This window comes from Solanum pennellii, chromosome 2 (genome assembly GCF_001406875.1).
Source record: "Solanum pennellii chromosome 2, SPENNV200".
NCBI lineage: Eukaryota > Viridiplantae > Streptophyta > Magnoliopsida > Solanales > Solanaceae > Solanum > Solanum pennellii.
Genome location: NC_028638.1, coordinates 42,290,908 through 42,311,092, shown reverse-complemented (window position 1 = coordinate 42,311,092; position 20,185 = coordinate 42,290,908). Strand labels below are relative to the sequence as shown.

The 20,185-nt window shown below is 34.0% G+C and overlaps 2 protein-coding genes, 1 non-coding gene and 1 pseudogene across 4 annotated transcripts; 2 read left to right on the top strand and 2 right to left on the bottom strand.

Moving 5' to 3' along the window:
• Positions 1–306: 306 nt before the first annotated feature.
• LOC107009019 (peptidyl-prolyl cis-trans isomerase FKBP17-1, chloroplastic) lies at positions 307–5,034 on the bottom strand. The gene is given in 6 exon segments (XM_015208269.2): positions 307–624; positions 995–1,196; positions 1,879–1,995; positions 4,414–4,536; positions 4,728–4,970; positions 4,972–5,034. Coding segments are annotated over 5 exon segments (654 nt in total). The 5' UTR covers positions 5,020–5,034; the 3' UTR covers positions 307–624; positions 995–1,073.
• A 1,604-nt stretch (positions 5,035–6,638) lies between these two features.
• On the bottom strand, positions 6,639–6,710 carry TRNAK-UUU. The gene has a single exon. It is a non-coding gene; the product is annotated as a tRNA-Lys (tRNA).
• Positions 6,711–6,770: 60 nt separating this feature from the next.
• On the top strand, positions 6,771–15,242 carry LOC107008934 (zinc finger protein ZPR1-like). Of its 2 annotated transcripts, XM_015208153.2 has the most exons (17): positions 6,771–6,884; positions 6,972–7,119; positions 7,700–7,744; positions 8,133–8,173; positions 8,261–8,342; positions 8,724–8,768; positions 9,064–9,120; positions 9,473–9,532; positions 9,629–9,756; positions 11,080–11,347; positions 11,426–11,492; positions 12,065–12,135; positions 12,221–12,310; positions 13,676–13,784; positions 14,226–14,317; positions 14,665–14,770; positions 14,910–15,242. In XM_015208153.2, the coding sequence occupies exons 2-17, from the start codon at positions 6,988–6,990 to the stop codon at positions 15,035–15,037; spliced, it is 1,521 nt and encodes a 506-aa protein (XP_015063639.1). In that variant the 5' UTR covers positions 6,771–6,884; positions 6,972–6,987; the 3' UTR covers positions 15,038–15,242. The 2 variants fall into 2 exon arrangements, with proteins under 2 accessions (XP_015063639.1, XP_015063638.1); XM_015208152.2 differs by having other exon boundaries at positions 6,807–7,119.
• Positions 15,243–16,307: 1,065 nt separating this feature from the next.
• On the top strand, positions 16,308–19,034 carry LOC107011656 (annotated as a pseudogene).
• The last annotated feature ends 1,151 nt before the right edge of the window (positions 19,035–20,185 follow it).

The following is a 20,185-nucleotide window of genomic DNA, read 5'->3' as shown; positions in this document are numbered from 1 at the left end:
TATTTGTTATTAATTTTTGTTAATTAGTTTATAGTTTTTAATAGTTTGATTTTTTATTTAATCAATAAAAAAGGTTCTCCAATTTTCTTTGTTTTCTCTGATTTTCATGATTTGTTCATACAAGAAGCAGCAAATTCAAATAAGTTTTCCTAAAATGAAGTTATTTTCTTTCTAGTTAAGCAACAAAGTTGATGCAATTGCATGGTAGCAAATAGTAATATTTCAAAAAGAAGAAAAATAAAGTCAATTCACACGGATGGGTAGAAAAAAAAAAACTAGTATAATTAGGGATAAAAAATAAAGATCTAGTATAATCTAATTTGGATTATTGATTTAATCGTTAACTAAATCTTATACACAAAGATCAAAATGATAGACCAATAAGAAAAATTACAAAATCGTTAATGTAAGATCACAAGATTCAGAAGTTTTATTTTACTCTCTTTTAAGTCTGCATCAAGTTGAATGAACATATGTACATGTATTATTTCGTCTAAAGAGTTGTAAAAACTCCCTCAAGCGCTCTCCCCCTTTGCCTTTGTTTATATGGCAATTTGGCACATCATAGGACCAAACTCTTCATTGAGGCTTCTTTAGCTAAACACTATTTCATCATCTGTAAACCTGAAAGCACAACAATGATTGACTAAGAATGAGATATCTTTAACTTGCTACTAAGTATACAGTATGAGCAAAACTACAAACAAGAAGCTTTGTCAAGCAGAGAAACAAACAACTTGTGACTTAAGAGGCTAACGAATCTCTATCATACATAACCGCGAGTTAGAGGTATTTATCTCATCTTAGAGCTAACTCCTCTATAAAGCATTCAATAACTATACATGCATGTTATGTTGTACTACGAGTATTGTCAAGAATATGTGGTAGAGATTCAGGATAGACCTTCTAAAGAAACACAGTTTCAAATACTTCAAGTACTAGGTGATCAGCATTAATTATGTGTACAACATTTCCTATAAAACAGTAGATTTACCTTCCATCGTCATCGAACTGACAACAATTGCTCCATACTCCAGTGAAGTGGAGAAACATGGCTGCTAAATGATCTGAGATCAGAGATGTCTCATGCTGACCAATTCAATATCAAATATGACTGTCCCCAATGTTGCGCCTTCTCCATTTGCAAGACGGGTTGGGTTGAAAATGGTAGTAAAAAGTCTTTGCCGATCGAAATACTGAAAGAGGGAGAAAATGTTTACTAATTTAAGTCCCAAATGAAATATATTTGATGAGATTTAAACTTTTCCTAGTCTCTTCCTAAAAAATATTAAAAGTAATATTAATCTCGGTTTCAACACCAAATAAATACAATCAATCAGTTTTAAAGACCTTTGTACTGCAGATATTATGAATGACTGAATCAACCAACAGAAAAAGGCTGGGATAGTAAGACTCTGAAATCACTTCAAGACTCTAACAAGGTCGACTACATAATCCCCAAACTAATCTTGTTTGACTCAAACTCGAGAACTCTGGTTAAAGATGAAAGAATACTTACCACTCCACCATAACCCTAGTCGGTGTAGAATTATAATTTTATTATGTCTTAAAGAGTAACGTAATTCTTGAACAAATTTTCTTCTGCTAACTAACTAGTAGAGAAGTAATACTTCTCCTTGCAAAAGGGTAAAAGTTCACACGATTAACATACATCAAACATATAAAGGAGATTAAAGACATGATTCCATGCCTTTTACTTTCCAAAACCCAGGCTCGGTAAGTACCCCACAGCATAATTCATGCAGAAAGAGCTCTAGTATTAGAAAACTAACTACACTTCCCTGCCAAATCTATCCAAAAGAATGCAACTGAGAAGTACTAAATTATGATTAGAAAGGAAGAAGAGCAACTTCACACATTAGGTGGCAGGGGTTCTTGGGATGTATTCTGATATCCTTGAGATGGTGGGATAATAACTCGGCGAAGGCCGCCTACTTTCATCGATTTCACAGCAGTTTCAATCCCTGATATAACCTGCAATAAATACATAGACAAAGATGTAGAATTAATTGCTACAATTTATTTTTGTATATAATTTAGTAGGTTCAGATTAGTGGAACAGATACTACTTCAAAGTAGAAAGAATTCATGACAGAAAAACTCAAACGATGATCAAAGCAAATTGAAACAACCAAAACAAGCATAGTCAAGCACCTGCTCTGAAAGACCAAAAAAGTAAGGAAAACCAGAAAAAGGAAATATCTCGTTTGAAGGTTCACTACAATGACGGTATGAGGAAACATATGCGAGATAGGTAGAGTTGGATATTTACAACTAACATCATCTACGGGTTTTTCAATAATAAAACAGAAGTAACAAATTTTGGCACTTTAGCGATAATCCCAATTACAGAAGAAGAAAAAAGACATTCAACATCTTACTTTATTATCATGTTCTCCTCTTGGATACACCTGTTGGGTATGTAGCAAGAATTGATGGGAAATAGAGGGAAGGAGAGGAATTTGAAAAGTTTAGAACTTGAAAGGTTGGGAACTTGAAAAGTCCTCTAATGCTTTAATGAAAAAGGCAATAGTCCCTCATCGGTAATGGAAATGAAAATAGGAGAGTTTAAATAAATAAACACTCCTATTAATTGTTAAAAGGGTTGGAAAGAGGGACCCCCCTCGCGCCGTCGTCGCTCGCTTCGGCTTTGGCTTTGGCAAATGATCGATCGAGAGATAATTTTTTGGATAAATGTATTTTAATTATTTATTTAATTAATTAAATGGTCAAAAATTATTTTCAATTAATTAGTTGATAACAGAAGTTAACCGAAATGTTTTCAACTTTTTAGTTAACCCGACCCGACCCGGATCCGCGCGCGTGACCCGTTTTAAATTCCGTTATATTTAAAAATTCTTGCCATGACTGTTCTGAAAGGTTGCAACTTTCAGGAACAGTCAATACCATTTGAAAGTTTGCAACCTTTCATTAATGGTCGTGTCAATTCTGAAAGGGTTGCAACCTTTCAGAATATATTCTTCTTGCCTATAAATACCATTCAGTCTTCAGAATATTTCTTTACGATTTTTCTGATCTTCCTTCTTCTTAAAACACACATATTTCTTCGTGTACTTTCCTACTGTGGATTGATTCGCTGACAGTAGAGTTTTTGGTATCTATACTCTACTGATTAAGATCATTTTACTTTGGGAGGTTATAATCCAAATCAAACCTCGGATACTAGAGGGGAATAATTTCCTTAAGGGGACACTGTGAATTCAGTGGACTTAATTTTCTTCCTAAATTATCACAAAAAAAGTATTCCAGATTCTGGTAAGTTTTATAGATTCAATTATTTTTCTGTTCATCTTATTTACTGGTTCTAAAAATCTCAGTTACTTCGTGTTTCTGAATGATTTATTACAACCAGTAATTTCTGATTTTCATAACACAGATTGGCAACAACACCTTACCCTGAACCTACATTTGAACTTTTCCATAGTTGTAGTCCTCGCCTACCAGCCAATGTTCCTTCAGTCCTACCTTATGCTAGATTGTCATTGTTCCTACTTCCTGAATGCAGTCTTGGCCCAGAACCTTCTTCTTTCGTTTTTCTAACTGCATTTACTTTTCTTTTATCATTCTTGTGTCAAGCATTTCAAAATAACTTTACAAAGTAGTTTGCTTCCACTGCCGTAGGTAGTGCCAGAAACTATAGGTTTTACCACTTTTGTAGGTAATGCTAGAAATTGAAGGACCACAAAGAGGAAGAAACATTGTAACAGCAACAAAGGCATAGAATCAATTAGTCTAGAAGCATCATTTTGTTTAGGCTATTTTCATATGGATCATACTATGATGGCAGCTTTTCAATGTGGTGGTATATATTGTATGTACTAGCTACCTTCTTAAATCATGAAGATGTCAAGTTAGTTAATATCTATCCAGAGGAGCATCTCATAGGGCCATATAGCCAACGGAAGGATAAGTTCAAACAACTTTAATTGAATTACAGGGTAATCATTACTAACCAGCCTAAAGGCAAACTCACTCACATAGTGCTTTCACCAACAATCTGAAGGATGATAGCAAAAAACAATAACACAGAGGACTGCATACTCCCACATGCTGTTCACCACATTTCTACATGATAGCAAGATACAACAACACAGAGGAATGCACATTCCTACATGCTACTTACCGTTGGTGGCTACATGCTACCTTTTCCACTCTGGTTGTATCCATATCAAGTCACCATCTTCCCTGATCTACTCTAACTTTTAAAATTTAAAATTTGGTAAATCCCCTGCATCCTCTATTCTCCTATCATCTACCTTGTCTTGGGAGAAATTTCAATCTTTTCAGGTTCAACAAATTACATTGAGTCCTCTTTGCTCAGTTAAAAAGAAAAAACTTCAATGGACAAGTGTAAAAGACGGGTTAACTCACTTTGCCCGAACCAAGGACAAAAGAAAAAGGAATTGGTTCACCAGTTTCATCCTTGTGATCGTACGTCGAGTCAAAACGCCATCCTTGCTTTGCAGCAAGCCTCCCGTAATAATGAATTGCAACCTGTCCAATTACAGTGAGAAGACAAGTCTGTACAGCTGATGACAATGTGCAAGAACAAACATATTTCACTAAAAAAAATTCCAAGAATCAATTTTTGTTACCAATAACTCAAAATGATCCTAACTTTGTACAAAATTTAGGAACAGAAGAAGAGTAAGAAAGCATCACAGGAAAAAGATTAAAAGGGGTACCAAGTCACCATCAATGGGGGTTTCTCCATCACCAACACGAATGTCCAAGGCCTTGACACCTCCAGAATTAGGGAGCTCCAAGAACTTTGGAACTTGAGGATTGGCCCAAGAAATTGAAGTAGTGGGTGCATTTCCACTAGAGAAGACAAGAGCAGAGAGTGAAATAGTGAGTGCAGAAAGAGAAAAAGCTCTTCTTGATTTGTGGGTTGAAGAAGTGGAAGCTTCGATTTTGTGAAGATGGGGTATATAGGTATGTTGGACATGGTAATGGAAGTACCTTGATCATTCTCATCTTCACTGCTCTTCAAGCTTTTCTGGTTTTCTTTTTGTGGAGGGGAAAAGATTTCATTAATACTTTTATTTATTAGTATTAAGTAAATATAATATAATATGTTTTCCATGTTTTTGTTAAGTATTTTTCCTGAGATAGTAATTTCCTTGGGTGATCATTACTTTTTTAAATATTTAAATAAAAAATCAAACTAATTATGTTGGTAAAATACTAATTGTATTTTTATTGGTTTCTTCTCAATTTTTTGTTATCAAAATAATTAACAATCGTCGGATTGGCTCAAAAAATAATTTTCAATTCGAAAATAAAAAGTCAGATTGAAATAATTTTTAAGTCAAAAAATAAAAAGTAGGGGAGATTTATTTTTTATTTTGATTTATTTTAAGTCATTTTTGATTATGTCAAACACTTTCTAACTTATTTTTTATGTTTATTCAACACTTTCAAAAGTCAAAAACTGACAAAGTAAAATTGATCAATTTTTAAGTCAATCCAAAAACTCTTTAAATTAATTTTTGGAAAGTAATTTTTTTCTATTTTCTGGTCATATTTAAAAGTTATATTTAATATAGTATCAAGAACATATTTTAAGTTAGAATAATAATGATAATAATAATAAGTTATTATTCTTCTGAGAAAAAAATTGTCATTAACTATACTATCTACCTGAGTAAATTTGTTTAAAATCGAACTATATTCATAATTCCAATTGAGTAAAGGTTATTGATTTATCGATAATAAGTTATTAATTTACCAATTTTGATAAGTTTTTGTTTGTTTTTGTTATGAGGTTATTAGTTTTTAACAATTTGAATTTTTTTTTTCTAATGGGTTAATTGGTAACCTAATTGTAAATTAAAGAATTATATTTACTTCATTTGGCATGTGACTTGGATTTTAGTTCATACTTTTATTTTTGATGACCTCAAACTCTTGGTTATTCTATAGTAATGCTTGTTTCAAACAAGATGCAACTTGTCAACACATGTGCAGGGTTTTGATTTGTCACTTTGTTTTAAAGTAATTTTATACATTTTTTTTGTGTGTGTGTCAAATCTTAACGATTAAATCGATAACAATCAATACTAACAAGTTTATCTGATACACTTCAAAATCAAACCAATCAAATACGTAATCCTCTACAAAGGGAGTTGGGATCCAAAAGAAAAATAATTATCTACCTCCTTGACGTAAGAATACGATTTCTAATGGAGTACTCTATTCCGGGTCCCATTTATAATACGACACTTCATATTATTGTTGTTGAATTTATAGATAAATTAGACATCCCATCTACATTAACATAATAAATATGCATTAAAAAAAACTTAAATTAATAGAAAAACTCTATCAAAAATAGATAACTTTTACCACAAATTTATCAAAATAAAAATTATAAACAATATAAATAGGAAGTTGATATGATTAACAAGAACTACTTGAATTTATCAAAATAAAATCATAAATCAAACTAAAATGTAAAGATAAAGATTATTAATGAGAACTAAACTGTAGTTTTTTTTTTAAATCAAGGCAAAAAGGCTTATTAGAGAAACAATTAGGAGTAATTTTTAGCATAAAAAAGAATTTATTTTTTAATAAAAAACAAAAAACACTCCCGCCGTCTGTGGGGATCGAACCCACGACCACGTGGTTAAAAGCCACGCGCTCTACCACTGAGCTAAGACGGCTTACGTTGTTAAACTTACAAAAAATAATGAAGTCACAAATACACTTGTAGTATTCTCTGGTTACTACTGGATTCTTCTGCGGCCTTAAACCCAAAAATTTGGAGAAGTTATATTTTTTCCCTCTCCGCCACCATTGGCAAAAAACCTTAAACTTCGCTTATTTTCTCGAAAAAGGTATTGAAGAGCAGAAGAGAAGGTTGATTTGAAAGTAACAAAATAAACTCTTGTTTTTGTCTCACCCTGTGATTATTTCTGTACTAGTTAGTAGTTATAGAGAATGGCGGCGCCGAAGGAACAGATAATGGATGTGAGGTCGGTGGTGGAAGCAGTTGCAGCCGGCGGAGATGATGTTGAGATTGATACCCCACTTTATGTGGTTGAAAGCCTCTGTATGCGATGTGGTGAGAATGTATGTGCTTCTTGACTCTTTTTGCTTTTTTTCTGTTATCCATCCTTACTTGAGGAAAAAAGTAATCTTTTTTTTTATTTGTTTGAACTTGTACTATAGAAAAGATGGAAACTTTGGTTTAGCTGAAGAATGTACAAGTTTTGTTGGTTATTTACTTTTACTGAGGGTGTATATGCTATAAAGTTACAATTTTGATGGGATGTTGTGATTCTTGAGTCTGTTTTCTTTGGGTGTTAGTTGGGGCAAGGACAAGTTATAGCTTTTTTTCTTCTTGAAAATTACTGTAGAAGAGTTCTAAAAGTGTAGTAGCATGAAAGTGTGCTGAATTGAAGAACTCATATGCTTTGGTTAGTCTCTTTACTTCTTATATACATAGTATTTATCTGAGTATTTTCTATAAAACTAGCTTTTTTGGTTATAATTTTTGGTGCATTAAACTCCCTTCCCCCTTTTCAAACTTTGTTATAGCATTGGTGGGAAATCTATTGGGTTCTTCAGCTTTATTGCTTTTGGGTTTTGTATGGAAACTATCAGCAGGATACGATACTTCGTGTAATGGTCTTATTGTTTCTGTTGACAGGGTACAACAAGGTTACTCTTAACACTGATTCCACACTTTAGAAAGGTACGCCGCTTCCTTCCTCTTTGCTTATAGTTCTAGGCAAAGAGTTGTGTGTCCAACCGAACCAGAGTTTTGACTAATCAATATTTCTCTTTTGACAAGCATATTTCAAATAATAAGATAATTCTGGTCAGAAAGACAATACTCTTATTGTTTAGTACTGTTGCATTTCCCTGAATTTAGATCAAATCATAATCTCGCAATATTTTGACCAGCATTTTGATAATTAAAAGAACTGCATGATGTGGGACAGAGTCCTAGCTTCTTGAAAATTTTGAAAAAGATAAGCATGTGAAAAACCTCGTTTTCATTTGTGTGTGACCAATGTTGTCACACTCTCTGTTTTGCATCAATGATGGTCATTCTAAAGGGAAATTTAATGTTTTTCCAGATATTATTGTCAGCATTTGACTGTCCACATTGTGGTGAAAGGTAAGGCATTTCATCTCCGAAGACATTGGAAATTGGAGTAACTTTCGGCTCAATTACCTACCTTACCTTATATTCCTACTTCTAAAGAAATAATGAAGTGGAGTTCGCTGGAGAGATTCAGCCTCGAGGATGTTGCTATAGCTTGCATGTTCCATCAGGCGATAAAAAGGTATTTATTCTAATACGTCTGTTGGCATTGCTATATGCTGTTAGATGAAGCACTAGGTTGCTATATACAATTTACTACAATAGTTTTACTGCGTCTTTCAATGAACCCAGCGTATCTCTCCAAGAAGTTCTCGGGTTGTTATTAAAGTGGATAATGTCTTGTTGTTTCTGTGCGGTGCGTAATTGCATAATTATCATGATTCTTTTTCACTCATTTCGTGAGAAAAAAAGTTATCTTGCCAACGTTGGAGAGCTAGTAGGCTGCTTTATGCATATTTTTGTGAAATGAAGAATTTTGTGCATGCAGGGGTTGTCTTAAGGTAATGATAATTTTGAATCAACTCTTTGCGAATGTTGACTAACTGGTATTCTGAAACTGCAGTTGCTCAACAGAACAGTTGTGAAGTCTGAAAGTGCTACCATAAAGGTACTCTATTAAGCACACTTGTAAATTGTTAGGAGTCTCACTTTAACCTGTTAGATCTCCATGTTTGATGTCGTTCTGTTCATGAGATACAAGAATAGAAGATAATGTGTATTTTACGTGGATGCTTGTATTTCTTAGTGAAGGATCAACAAATTGTGATTACGGTCCTAAACGAGCTACTTTTTCTGGAGTTACACTTATACATATATTTGTTTCTTGATTGCTACATCTTCAATAATCACTTTTATGGTATTCTATATTCATTATCTTACTAATTTATGGTTGTGCTGTGCAGATACCCGAACTAGATTTTGAGATCCCCCCTGAAGCTCAGCGTGGATCATTGTCAACGGTATCTGCCTTTTTACTAGCTTGCCTTTTCAAAAGATTATCCTTTTGATTAAATGGTTTATTTATGCCTTCATCTCAATGTTCCACCATTAATGAAATTTTAGGCACGAGTAGTTCAGAAACCTTCAACATTGTCATCAAAATTTTCTTTTTACATCCTGATGTGTTATGTGTCAGGATTTGGAATTTATGGTTCTATGGGAGATTCAAGAAGAAAAAGGATGTAGGAGCAGTAGTTTTTTTTGTTCTCCCAGCTGCAAATAAAGAAAATTTTAGAAAGGGAAAAAGAATACTCAATTGCTTCCTCTTGTTCTAATAAATATTCTAATAGATCTCTCTGTGCTACATTACAGATAGAAGGCATACTGGTTCGAGCTGCTGACGGTTTAGAGGCTCTTCAAGATGAACGGAAGGTGGAGTGTTTCGCTTGGTTTAGAGGCTCACTGCATTGGTCTTGTCATTTTCTCCATATTATGTCATTCTGATATTTCCTTCTATGGCGCTTGCAGAAAGTGGATCCGAAGATGGCTGAAGCAATAGATCAGTTCTTGATAAAACTGAGAGCATGTGCTTCAGGAGATTCATCCTTTACTTTTATTCTTGATGATCCTGCTGGTAACAGCTTCATTGACAACCCGTAAGAGACTCATTTTTTTTACAATAGAAATGTTATGACTTCTACTGTTGCCCTATCTGTATATTGGAGTGCTTCATGCCTGTAACAATTTTTTTTTTGTGCAATCATATGATTTATCATGGTAACATCAGAGACACTAGCAGCATGCTGGACACTGTTACCTGAAATTTTGAATTTTTTGGGGATGGGTGAGTAGAACCAAATACTTTTACAGTTTAATTTGGAACTAGTCGTTAATCTTCCCAAAAAGAAATAGCTTACTAAATGTGAATATGTAGGCATAACATATGCCATTAATACAGATCAAGAAATGTTCACAATAAAGTGTTAGAACATTATTAGAACACAAAAACGACTTAAAAGATTTGATTTGAATGGTGGTATATTGCTGTCTCCTTTTTCCTCTCTGATCATGTTTGTGTTCCATTGAGTGCTAGGAGGTGAAGTACCGAGTACAGCCCTGACGTTGTTCAGTAGTGTGTAAAGCAAATATTCTTATTCAACTCACATAAAATTGGGAAGTGAAGTACCAAGTACGGCCCTGACGTTGTATAGCAGTGTGTAAAGCAAATGTTCAAGCTGGGGTAAAACGCCACTCTACATAATAAAAATCAAGTTGACAATGAGGACAGTATCGGACTAATTGTCTGGATAAAACAACTAAAATTAACCTTCTTTCTTAATTGGTGATTACAGGGTAGGAAAAGTAGCAATGATGAAAATGATGAATTGAAGGGGAAACAAAATAATCTTACTATAAGAATTGTTGAGAACATACTGTTAAAACGTATGTTATAGGAAGGATAACTCTTATCAAATAAGAGGAGCCAATTCCAAAATTCTGCATGTGGACCTTAATTACTTAAAATATGGAGGTTTCAGGTGCAATATTTACCCTTAATAACTTCTTCATCTAAAAGTCTTGAGTTTAAGTAGTAATGTAGCTGATCTTTTGCTACTACTTATCTGAAGGCATCTTTGTCTGGATAAAAATCCTTTTCTTTTTGGTAAGCAAGAAACAGAATTGTGTGTAGCTTGGTTTATGCAGACTGCCTTTGTTCATAAATTGATCAATTAATTAATTATGGGTCAATGCAGGCTGGCTATATAAATCCTCTGTATCTGATCTGCTCTTTTCATGTCCAATCTCGAAACTCTGTTTGTTAATTTGACGGCAAAAAAGTACAAGTCATGTCAATTAAAACATCAAAAGCGTCTTTGTTTGTATGTGATTTATAAAATGTACGAGTAGTAGGCTTCCTTTAGGCTACACTCTGTTTTATTATTGTTAACCTTATGCTCAGGTGAATGCATACCTGACAGGTTAGCTCCATCTCCTGATCCCTCATTGACAATCACATTCTATGAGCGAACTCCTGAACAGCAGGCAGCTTTAGGGTATATTGCTGACCCATCACAGCTTGGAGGACAAAGTGATGAGGTATCCAATGAGGGGATAAATAATGTTCCTCATCGACTGCTAAATGAACCACACGGATCAGTTGGAGCAAGAGCGGGACGTCAGGCTATTGCTCAGGGTAACAGTGCAGAAATGGCTGAAGCTCTATTTCGATATTCAGCTCCTGAAGAGGTACGTCTTCCTGCTGGGGTTTCTTACTATGTCTGTCCCTTTTAAACTTTCCTTCTGATTGCTTATTCTTTTTGACAGGTGATGGTGTTTCCATCAACTTGTGGAGCATGTATGGCGAAGTGTGATTGTAAAATGTTTGTTACCAGTATCCTTTTCTATATTTACACAATAGAAAACCTCATTTCTGCATTCCTCCCCCACACAGCCCCTTGCTGCGAAATAGAAGGGATTACTAATTGTAGTTGCAATTGTTGCCCATCTGTTTATTATATTTGTTACAAATTCATTTTGTTCTATGAGGACATCTGCTTCTAAAATTGTAATCATTGACAATTGTATGAGCTTAATTATAAAATGTACTAGCTTATGATTTTCATTTCTTGGAGGGTCCCTATACATCTCTGTTATTAAATCTCCGCAACAGCGACATCCTAAAACAGTTAAAAGAATCTGGATGGGATTGTAAGCTTCTTTTCAGTGATTAGATGCAAGTAAAGAGAATTGGCCCCGTATTTCTTTTTTGATATACACAACCTTTTTTTTTTATCAAAGGTAACAGTGTCTATACATAGCTCTTACCATCTGGTGTTGTGTTTTTTGTGTAATTTGCTTTGATTAATTTATCTTTGTGATTTAGCATTTTCTATAAGAATTGCTACTGTCATCTGCTGCAATTTATTCTGCTTCTATGGTATTGTTAAACTTGACCACTTAAAGATATACCATACTTTCAAGAAGTAATAGTTATGGCATCCTCTTGTGATGCTTGTGGTTATCGCAACTCTGAGGTAATTTCTGTCATGTACTAGAAGAGAATAGCTTCTGGAATTTTTGTAAATGAGATCACGGAGAAGATTAAGCTTGTCTTTGCAGCTGAAACCTGGTGGTCCTATATCTGAAAAGGGAAAGAAAATTACACTTCATGTGGAAAACATTAAAGATCTAAGCCGTGATGTGATTAAGGTACAACTCTCCAGCCTATATTTTGCAAAAATGCTGGCTAATCTGTTTATTTTATTTATTTTTGTTGATCATTCATTTGTTACCTTTCTCAAAAAAAAAAAAAACTATTTTGGTTACTCTATTATATTTGACTTTAGGAGCACATTTGCGTACTGCTTTCACATGTAACATGTACTTCTCCTACTTTGAAGATCACTATCAGTGAAAGCGAAGTTGTGCAAGGATGTAAATATCCAGCATGTAGCCATGAACGCCAAGATTTTACTTTTTTGTCTGGAAGTTGGGAGGTTTTTGTAAAATTTCTTTCCCTTGTGGATTTGTTAATACAGCATTTGAGAACATGCTTGAAGAACAAACATGACACGGTATCTGTAAATGGAATACATTTCTTCCTAATGACCCAAGATTATATTACTTAGTTTTAGAGGGTTACAAGTAAAAAGCGGTAGAATGCATGATGGGTGGCAAAGAATAACTAATTTGTATTCGGTGTAAAAGTAGCCTACTAGTGAATCTTAATCAGTATATGGACTTCTTAGACCTGTTAGGAAGAAGAGTGTATTAGGCTATGCTTCATTTTCTATATTTTGCTCCTTTCTATATCATCTTGGTACTTCTTAAATAAAACTTTTACCTTATCAAAAGGGAAAAAAAAAACTAATGAACAAAGTAAAACTAATGAACGAAGTAACAAACAGATCAACTTTCAACATTCCAACATCAGATCAGAGATATTTTTTCAAAACCAAAAAAAAAAAAAAAAGACTAGCAAAGCACCACGACATCTAAGGGTAAGGGTGTGGCAAGTGGTCAATGAAGTGGGTGAAATAATAAGAAGGTTTCAAATCCCAATAGAGATAAAAACAGGTGATTTTTTCCCATCTGCTTAAACTTTGGTGGCAGAGTTATCTGGTGTTTGTGGTGGTCGGACTTGCAGGTAGGGTTATTCAGGATCTTTTGTCCATTTCCTTTCTCCTTACATTAGTGGTTTTGTTGTGAATTTTGTGCTTTAATACTGGTGTGAATTTGATTCAACCGTGATGCTCATAGTTTAATGAAAAGAATAAGAAATGGAATGAGACGACAGCATCAAGATCATGTTCAAGAGCAGGGATCATCTGATGCATAAAAAAAATAAAAGTGAAAAAGCGCGACTCTTTAACTAGTTCTACTTGATAGTATCATTCTTATACTATGCAGTACCTTCATTCCAACTGTTGAGCCCTAATTATCTTGAATCTGCTTGATATCACACATATTACAAATAGGAAAATTGTTTTTTTAGTGGCTTGGAGCCATTTAACTGTTTCACTCACCTTTTTTGCTTGCATTCCTGACTCCAAATTGCTGTTTTATATTTACCAGTCGGATAGTGCTGGAGTAGAAATTCCTGAGCTTGAATTAGAGCTTACTAGTGGCACTTTGGGTGGAATGGTGACGACAGTTGAGGGTTTAATCACAAAGATTAGCGAAAGTGAGTATCATGTTTTACCTTGTTTTCTCCTCCTTTTTCTTGTTACTGTTTCTTGGATGATAATCTGTGGATGCATATTCAGTGCATTGATTATTTCAATGAGGCATAGTTGAATTTTCAAGCTCATCCAAAGGTCGAGCTTCAATTGAACTACTGTGAATCTACAGTGGTCGTATTCGAGTCTCTTTACATGTTTCTGGTTTCTTCTTTTGTTTATATTGTGGCTGTTAACTGAATGATTTGTTGTCTCAAATGGCATTTGTCTAATCAATATCTCAACTCTTGAGACGTGCAAATACTCTAATATAAGTTTACATGGACTACTAAATCGTTTTTTTTATTAATATGAATGAACCTTATTCTTTTGTGGTATCTGTATTTGGTCTCCCTTAATTTGTCATTTAAACATCCTCTTGAGTGCACTTTCTGTTTTAAATGTAGGTCTTGAGAGAGTGCATGGATTCACATTTGGTGACAGTCTTGAGGAAGACAGGAAGAGCAAGTGGTTGGATTTCCGAGCAAGACTAGACAAGGTAAATGTGGAGAGATACCTCTTACTTGCTATATCATATATCGTTTAACCTTATATGTGATTTCTCCGTTAAGAGTTTCATATCTATTCACGATTATGAGATGTGAATCACCTGGTTCTACGAAAATGTTTGTGGAAAATAATTACCAGCATGTCCCAATGACCCCTAACCTCCTTTAGAGGAGCTATTTTAGGTGGTTATAACTATTTTTGGTACCATGACTGAGATGTAAAGATACAATCCGTATTTTAAAAAACAAGTCTCCTTTTAAACTTCCTCTATGTAATTCCATTCCAAATTTATTTATTTAATATATTTTTTTGTTTTGCATTTCAAACATTCCACAGCTTTTGAGCTTGAAACAACCGTGGACATTGATCATCGATGATGCACTTGCAAATTCTTTTGTTGCACCTGCGACTGATGATCTCAAGGATGACAAACAGTTGACATGTAAGTCATTTTGGCACTTAAGTAAGGTTTGCGTACACTCTTACCTTCTTCAGAAGAAGAAACCCAAAGTTTATGGATCTTTTGACGATAGGCGTGTTAAATATTGCTCATTTGTGAACATATTACACCATTGCTGCAGTTGAAGAGTACGTTAGAACGTGGGAGCAAAACGAGGAGTTGGGTCTTAATGACATGGACACCACCGCGGCTGATGTTGCTTACAGTTCTGCAGCAGATGCTGAACCCAGCAAGAGCGCTGGCGATTGATAATTTTGTGCTTATCGATATTCATTTATATTGCTTTGGGTTTAAACTTTAATGTATTTCTTCGCCTTGATTAGATTTTGCGCACTAGTCTTTCTTTTAGCTTCGTAGATGTAAAATTATTCCCAAGTGATTGTGAATGATGAATTACCCTATACTGATTTCTTGTATTAATACGAAATTAAATGTTAAATTTAATGTTGGCCTACTTAATATTGCAAGAAATAATCTTCAGTGGCATAATTATAAATAAGTTATATTTGTGTTATCAAAAATATTTACCCATTATAATGTGTCTTCTGCAGAAAAATCAAAATGGTCTTTGATCAACAAATTATCATTTATTTATTGAAAAAACAATTTATTATTACAATTCATTCGATTATCATAAAGGAGATAAAGGTTTAATCTCTTACATTATAATATCATTGAATTCTCGATCCTTCGAATTAGGATTAGTAACTTTCATTTCTCAATTAGCCACTGGGGAAACAACTATCAGATTTTTTGTTCCCCAACATAAAAAACTTTTAAATATTTACAAGGTACAGTTAGCTACTGGGAAAGGTAAAGAGTAAAACTAGCTAGATTGATTCCTTCAGTACAAAAGCATCCAAAGAAAATACCTAAAAACCTTCATTTTTAAATTCTTTACTAATAAATATTATGGTGCAAGTTGCTCTTCTATTTAACGCTTTCTCCGAATGAGGCCGTTGCAAATTTGTGTTAGCATTAAAATAAGCAGATGTAATGCGAAAGCTAGTAAATAAATTTGAAAATACCACGAGTAAGAAAACATAACGAGAAACATACCAAAAGAGACAGATTAACGTGGTTCAGTCAATCGACCTATGTCCACAAACGAGATGAGCAATCAAGTATAAATATGAGCGTACAAACTATACCAATTCACTCAGAATATAAGGAGGTACACGAAATTCTCCTCCATAACTACAATTCTCAAAACCCTAGGACCATATTGTGAATGTCAATTAAGTTAGAAGAAACAAACTTATATTTACAGACATTTCCTAAAAAAAGTGTACTGAAAATATTAAAACATTTTCCTAAAAGGAAAATAATATCCAACGATCTGAAATAATCGAACTCGAATTAATATCATCTCTACTAGCTTGATATATAGTCAAATAATTATTGTATGTCAAAGAGTGGGCCACTACTTGTCTTTCATTCCATGTTTTTCTTAATTTCTTGTATCTACTACATAATTTCTTTGTGTTTCCATGGAACTCAAAAACAAAAAGAGTTGAAAATGGGCATGAACAAGATGCTCTTACCAACTCCATTGCTTTTGTGTGCTTTTTTTTATCTTTATCCTGCAGGTTTGGTTCTTGCTTCTATTAACCTCTCTATAGTATTTCTCACTTCTTGCATATGATTTACTATGGATTTTAGTTTATACTGATTTCATAGATTAGTGTAAAACAGAAACATTGACTTAATTTTGCAGTTTCAGGGATTATGCCTGAGCTAAGTCAAGGTTCATTTTTTTTGTTTGAATACCAGCCCTCTGTATAACACTACTAAAAAAAGACAGTCTGGTGCACGAAGCATCGTATTCATGTAGCAGCCCAGGAGGTGCTGCACTCCTATTGGCGTAATGTAGGTAGCCTACCCCTGATCAATGACAGGTTTTACGGCTCAAACCTTGAATCTATAGGTGACATGGAGACAATTTTAGGCTCTTCTTCTCCTCTTTATAAAACTATAATTGAATAAATGTGATTACATATAACATTTATGATCAACTGGTAGCTAATTAGTTGTAAGACAAAACCTGCTGTAGGACAAAATAGGAAAGGGGACAAAAGGAGAAGAAATAAGTGTACTATGTTTTTTTTAACCCTTGAGCTTCCACCTTTTTGCTCTGTTGGTTACTCGAATTCACAACTTTCGGGTTGGAAGTGAGGGGTGCCTACTATCCGAGCAACACCCCTCTCGTCGTGGACTATGTTCAAGTTCTCCTTGCTCAACTAAAGAGATAGTGAATGGAGTTTTTCTTTTGGTGTTGTTTATTGATGTATACATCTGCTAGATCAATCATTTTTCCTTGTGGAAATAAAAGCAGGTTGTTGCAGAGAAACCAATATCTGAAGCTAAAGGGGAATCCGTAATCCTTCGGGTATATTCTTCTTTTCATGATTCATGTTATAGCTTACTGTCCTTGCACCTTCAGTTTTAAAACTGAGAAAGATTTTTGGATGATCATATAGGAATCAATCATCAAAGAGGTGAATGAAAATGGTAAAGCTGGATGGAAAGTTGCATTCAATCCCCGGTTCTCGAATTTCACAGTAAGATCTTTATATATTTCTAACTAATAACAGTTCTATAGGAATAATATCTCATCCTTCCTGGCTCCTATTTTCACAGGTTTCTCAATTTAAGCGCCTGCCTCGGAGTTAAGCCCCCAAGAGAGGGTGATCTTAAGAGCATCCCTATTTTAACTCATCCAAAACTTAAGAATTTAACAAAACAATTCGATGCACGAACAGCTTGGTCTGAATGTAGCACAATTGGAAGAATTCTTGGTCAGTTTCTTCATCTTATTGTTTGGTCCTTCTATGCTATATTCTGATCAGTACAATGCTGGTGTTTTCTGTATCTTACATTGCAGATCAGGTGACTGCTGTTGCTTGTTATTCAGTCTCTCTCTTAAAAATGCTAAATGCTCTTTCCAGGTTCTATAGTAGTTTTATCCTTTATATTCCAGGGACATTGCGGTTCTTGTTGGGCTTTTGGTGCTGTTGAATCGCTTTCTGACCGTTTCTGTATTCATTATGGTTTGGTAAATTCATGTTAATCAAAGAAACACTTGCAACGTTTCATTTCAACGATGATCTTTGAAGATTGCTTTTGGTGTGTGATGTAGAATATATCTCTATCCGTAAATGATGTAATAGCATGATGTGGCTTTCATTGTGGCAATGGCTGTGATGGTGGATCTCCCATAGCAGCATGGCATTACTTTATCCGCAAGGGTGTGGTCTCAGAAAAAGTAAATAATATTCTTTTCGACTTAGTCACCTCAGAGGGATATGCTCAACGACTTATAAGTTTGTAAAACTTGTTCTTGCAGTGTGACCCTTACTTCGATAATATTGGATGTTCCCACCCTGGTTGTGAACCTACATATCCCACCCCACAGTGCAACAGGAAGTGTGTTAACGAGAATCTACTCTGGAGTAAGTCCAAGCATTTTGGTGTCAATGCATACATGATCAGCTCCAATCCATACAGTATCATGACAGAAGTTTACAAGAATGGACCAGTTGAGGTTGCTTTAAATGTTTATGAGGTAAGAATGATAAGTATTTGTACATTCTGTGAACGTATTTACTGGCGAAATACTTTTAGGTACAATGTAGATTGCTTAGAACAAAACAGTAACATAAGTTACTTGGTTATACAGGATTTTGCTCACTACAAGTCAGGAGTTTACAAGCACGTAACAGGGGAGTATATCGGAGGCCATGCTGTTAAGCTCATCGGATGGGGAACTAGTGAGGAAGGAGAGGACTATTGGGTATGTTGTAACTATTAGTATCCATTTAAGATTATGTTAACTTATCAGTAGTTAATCATCATCTTCTTTTTTATGCAGCTTCTTGTGAATTCTTGGAACAAAGGCTGGGGTGATGTATGTCCTTATTGAGTTTATACGGTTGATTTCTCAGATGGTCACTCAACTAATAGTTACTTTTTTATTCTGATTTTCTTCAACAAAGAAATTGAGTTTTTGAGATAACAACGGCTAGTTAAGTGACTATATGAGAAATCAACTCCTAATTTTACATAAGCGAAAAAGTTGCTTTTTTTTTGTCTTAGTTTGTTTGTGTGTGTATGCCAGGATGGGTACTTCAAGATCAGAAGAGGAACAAATGAGTGTGACATTGAATCTAATGTAGTTGCAGGATTGCCTTCAGCAAGAAATCTAAATGTGGAACTTGATGATGATTTCCTTGATACATCAATGTAAAATGTTAATTCATCAACAAGACTAAATAATACTACTACCAAAGTCTATGCAGTTTATGGAGTCGTTTGGTAGTATACATAAGAATACTATTGAATATGATGTATTAGTATTAGTTATGATTTGTATTGATTATGATTTTATCATTATTTGTATACAACAATACCATCCACAAACATGGTATAAATGACATGGAAAAAGTTTTGAGAGACATTGTATCTTTAATCATGTTAATACATGCATTAAAACCTCTTGAATTACTAATACTATGAATTTTTCTTATATATATTGGTTATACTACCTTTATACCAAATAAAACATTGGATTAGTTATACATAAGGTGGGAAAATGTACTAGAAACATGATACTAATAATATACAAATTGTTAAGTAAAAATTTAAGGAATCCCATAGTGTAATTCAATAATTACATTCTGTCCCGACAAATTTAGTATTTACAAAAAATCCCTTAAATTTGTTGAGCCGTGATACTTTAGACTCTAGTGATACATGGTAAATGATACATGGTAATTTTAAACTGTTGAGAAAAAAAAGGGGAAAAAACGGTACAGTTAATGTTGTTAATAAAACAGCTAAATTTACGGTAACATATCATTAATCAGCATAAAATCAGCACTTAATTGGATATTAATTTCAAATTTTGAAAAACAAAGATTATATCATCTATTTTGAAAACAATTTTTTTGAACAATCTGTTAAATTTCGAACTACATTAATTTTATTGTTGTTACAGTGGATTTTTCAAGATGAATACTTCGATTTTGATGAGACATTTCAGAATTTGGGTGAACGAGTTGCATATGAAAGTTACAAAATCGATGGAATCGTTGTTGGAGATTCAATTTCGTTTTCTAATCTCAAAGCAGCAATTGCAGCCGAGTTGGATATTGATGTATCAAGGAAAGAAATTGAAATTCGATACATTGAAGAAGGTAACTCCTGTCCGATGAAACTTAAGAACGATATGAGTGTTAAACTATATTTTAACTGAAACATCGACTAAACAATATACACATTGATTCTATATGTATCATCAAGTACAGATGATGACGCATTTATTAAACTTAGTGAATGATACATTATAACAATTTTCAAAACATGTATCAGTACATCAACTAAACAACTAATACCTTA

Bases quoted from the DNA above. Each gene is read 5' to 3' on its own strand.
- LOC107008934 (XM_015208153.2), top strand. From the start codon at position 6,988: ATGGCGGCGCCGAAGGAACAGATAATGGATGTGAGGTCGGTGGTGGAA. The intron at 8,769-9,063 runs GTACTCTATTAA...TGTGCTGTGCAG, and splicing joins CTGAAAGTGCTACCATAAAG to ATACCCGAACTAGATTTTGA. The intron at 9,757-11,079 runs GTAAGAGACTCA...CATACCTGACAG, and splicing joins AACAGCTTCATTGACAACCC to GTTAGCTCCATCTCCTGATC.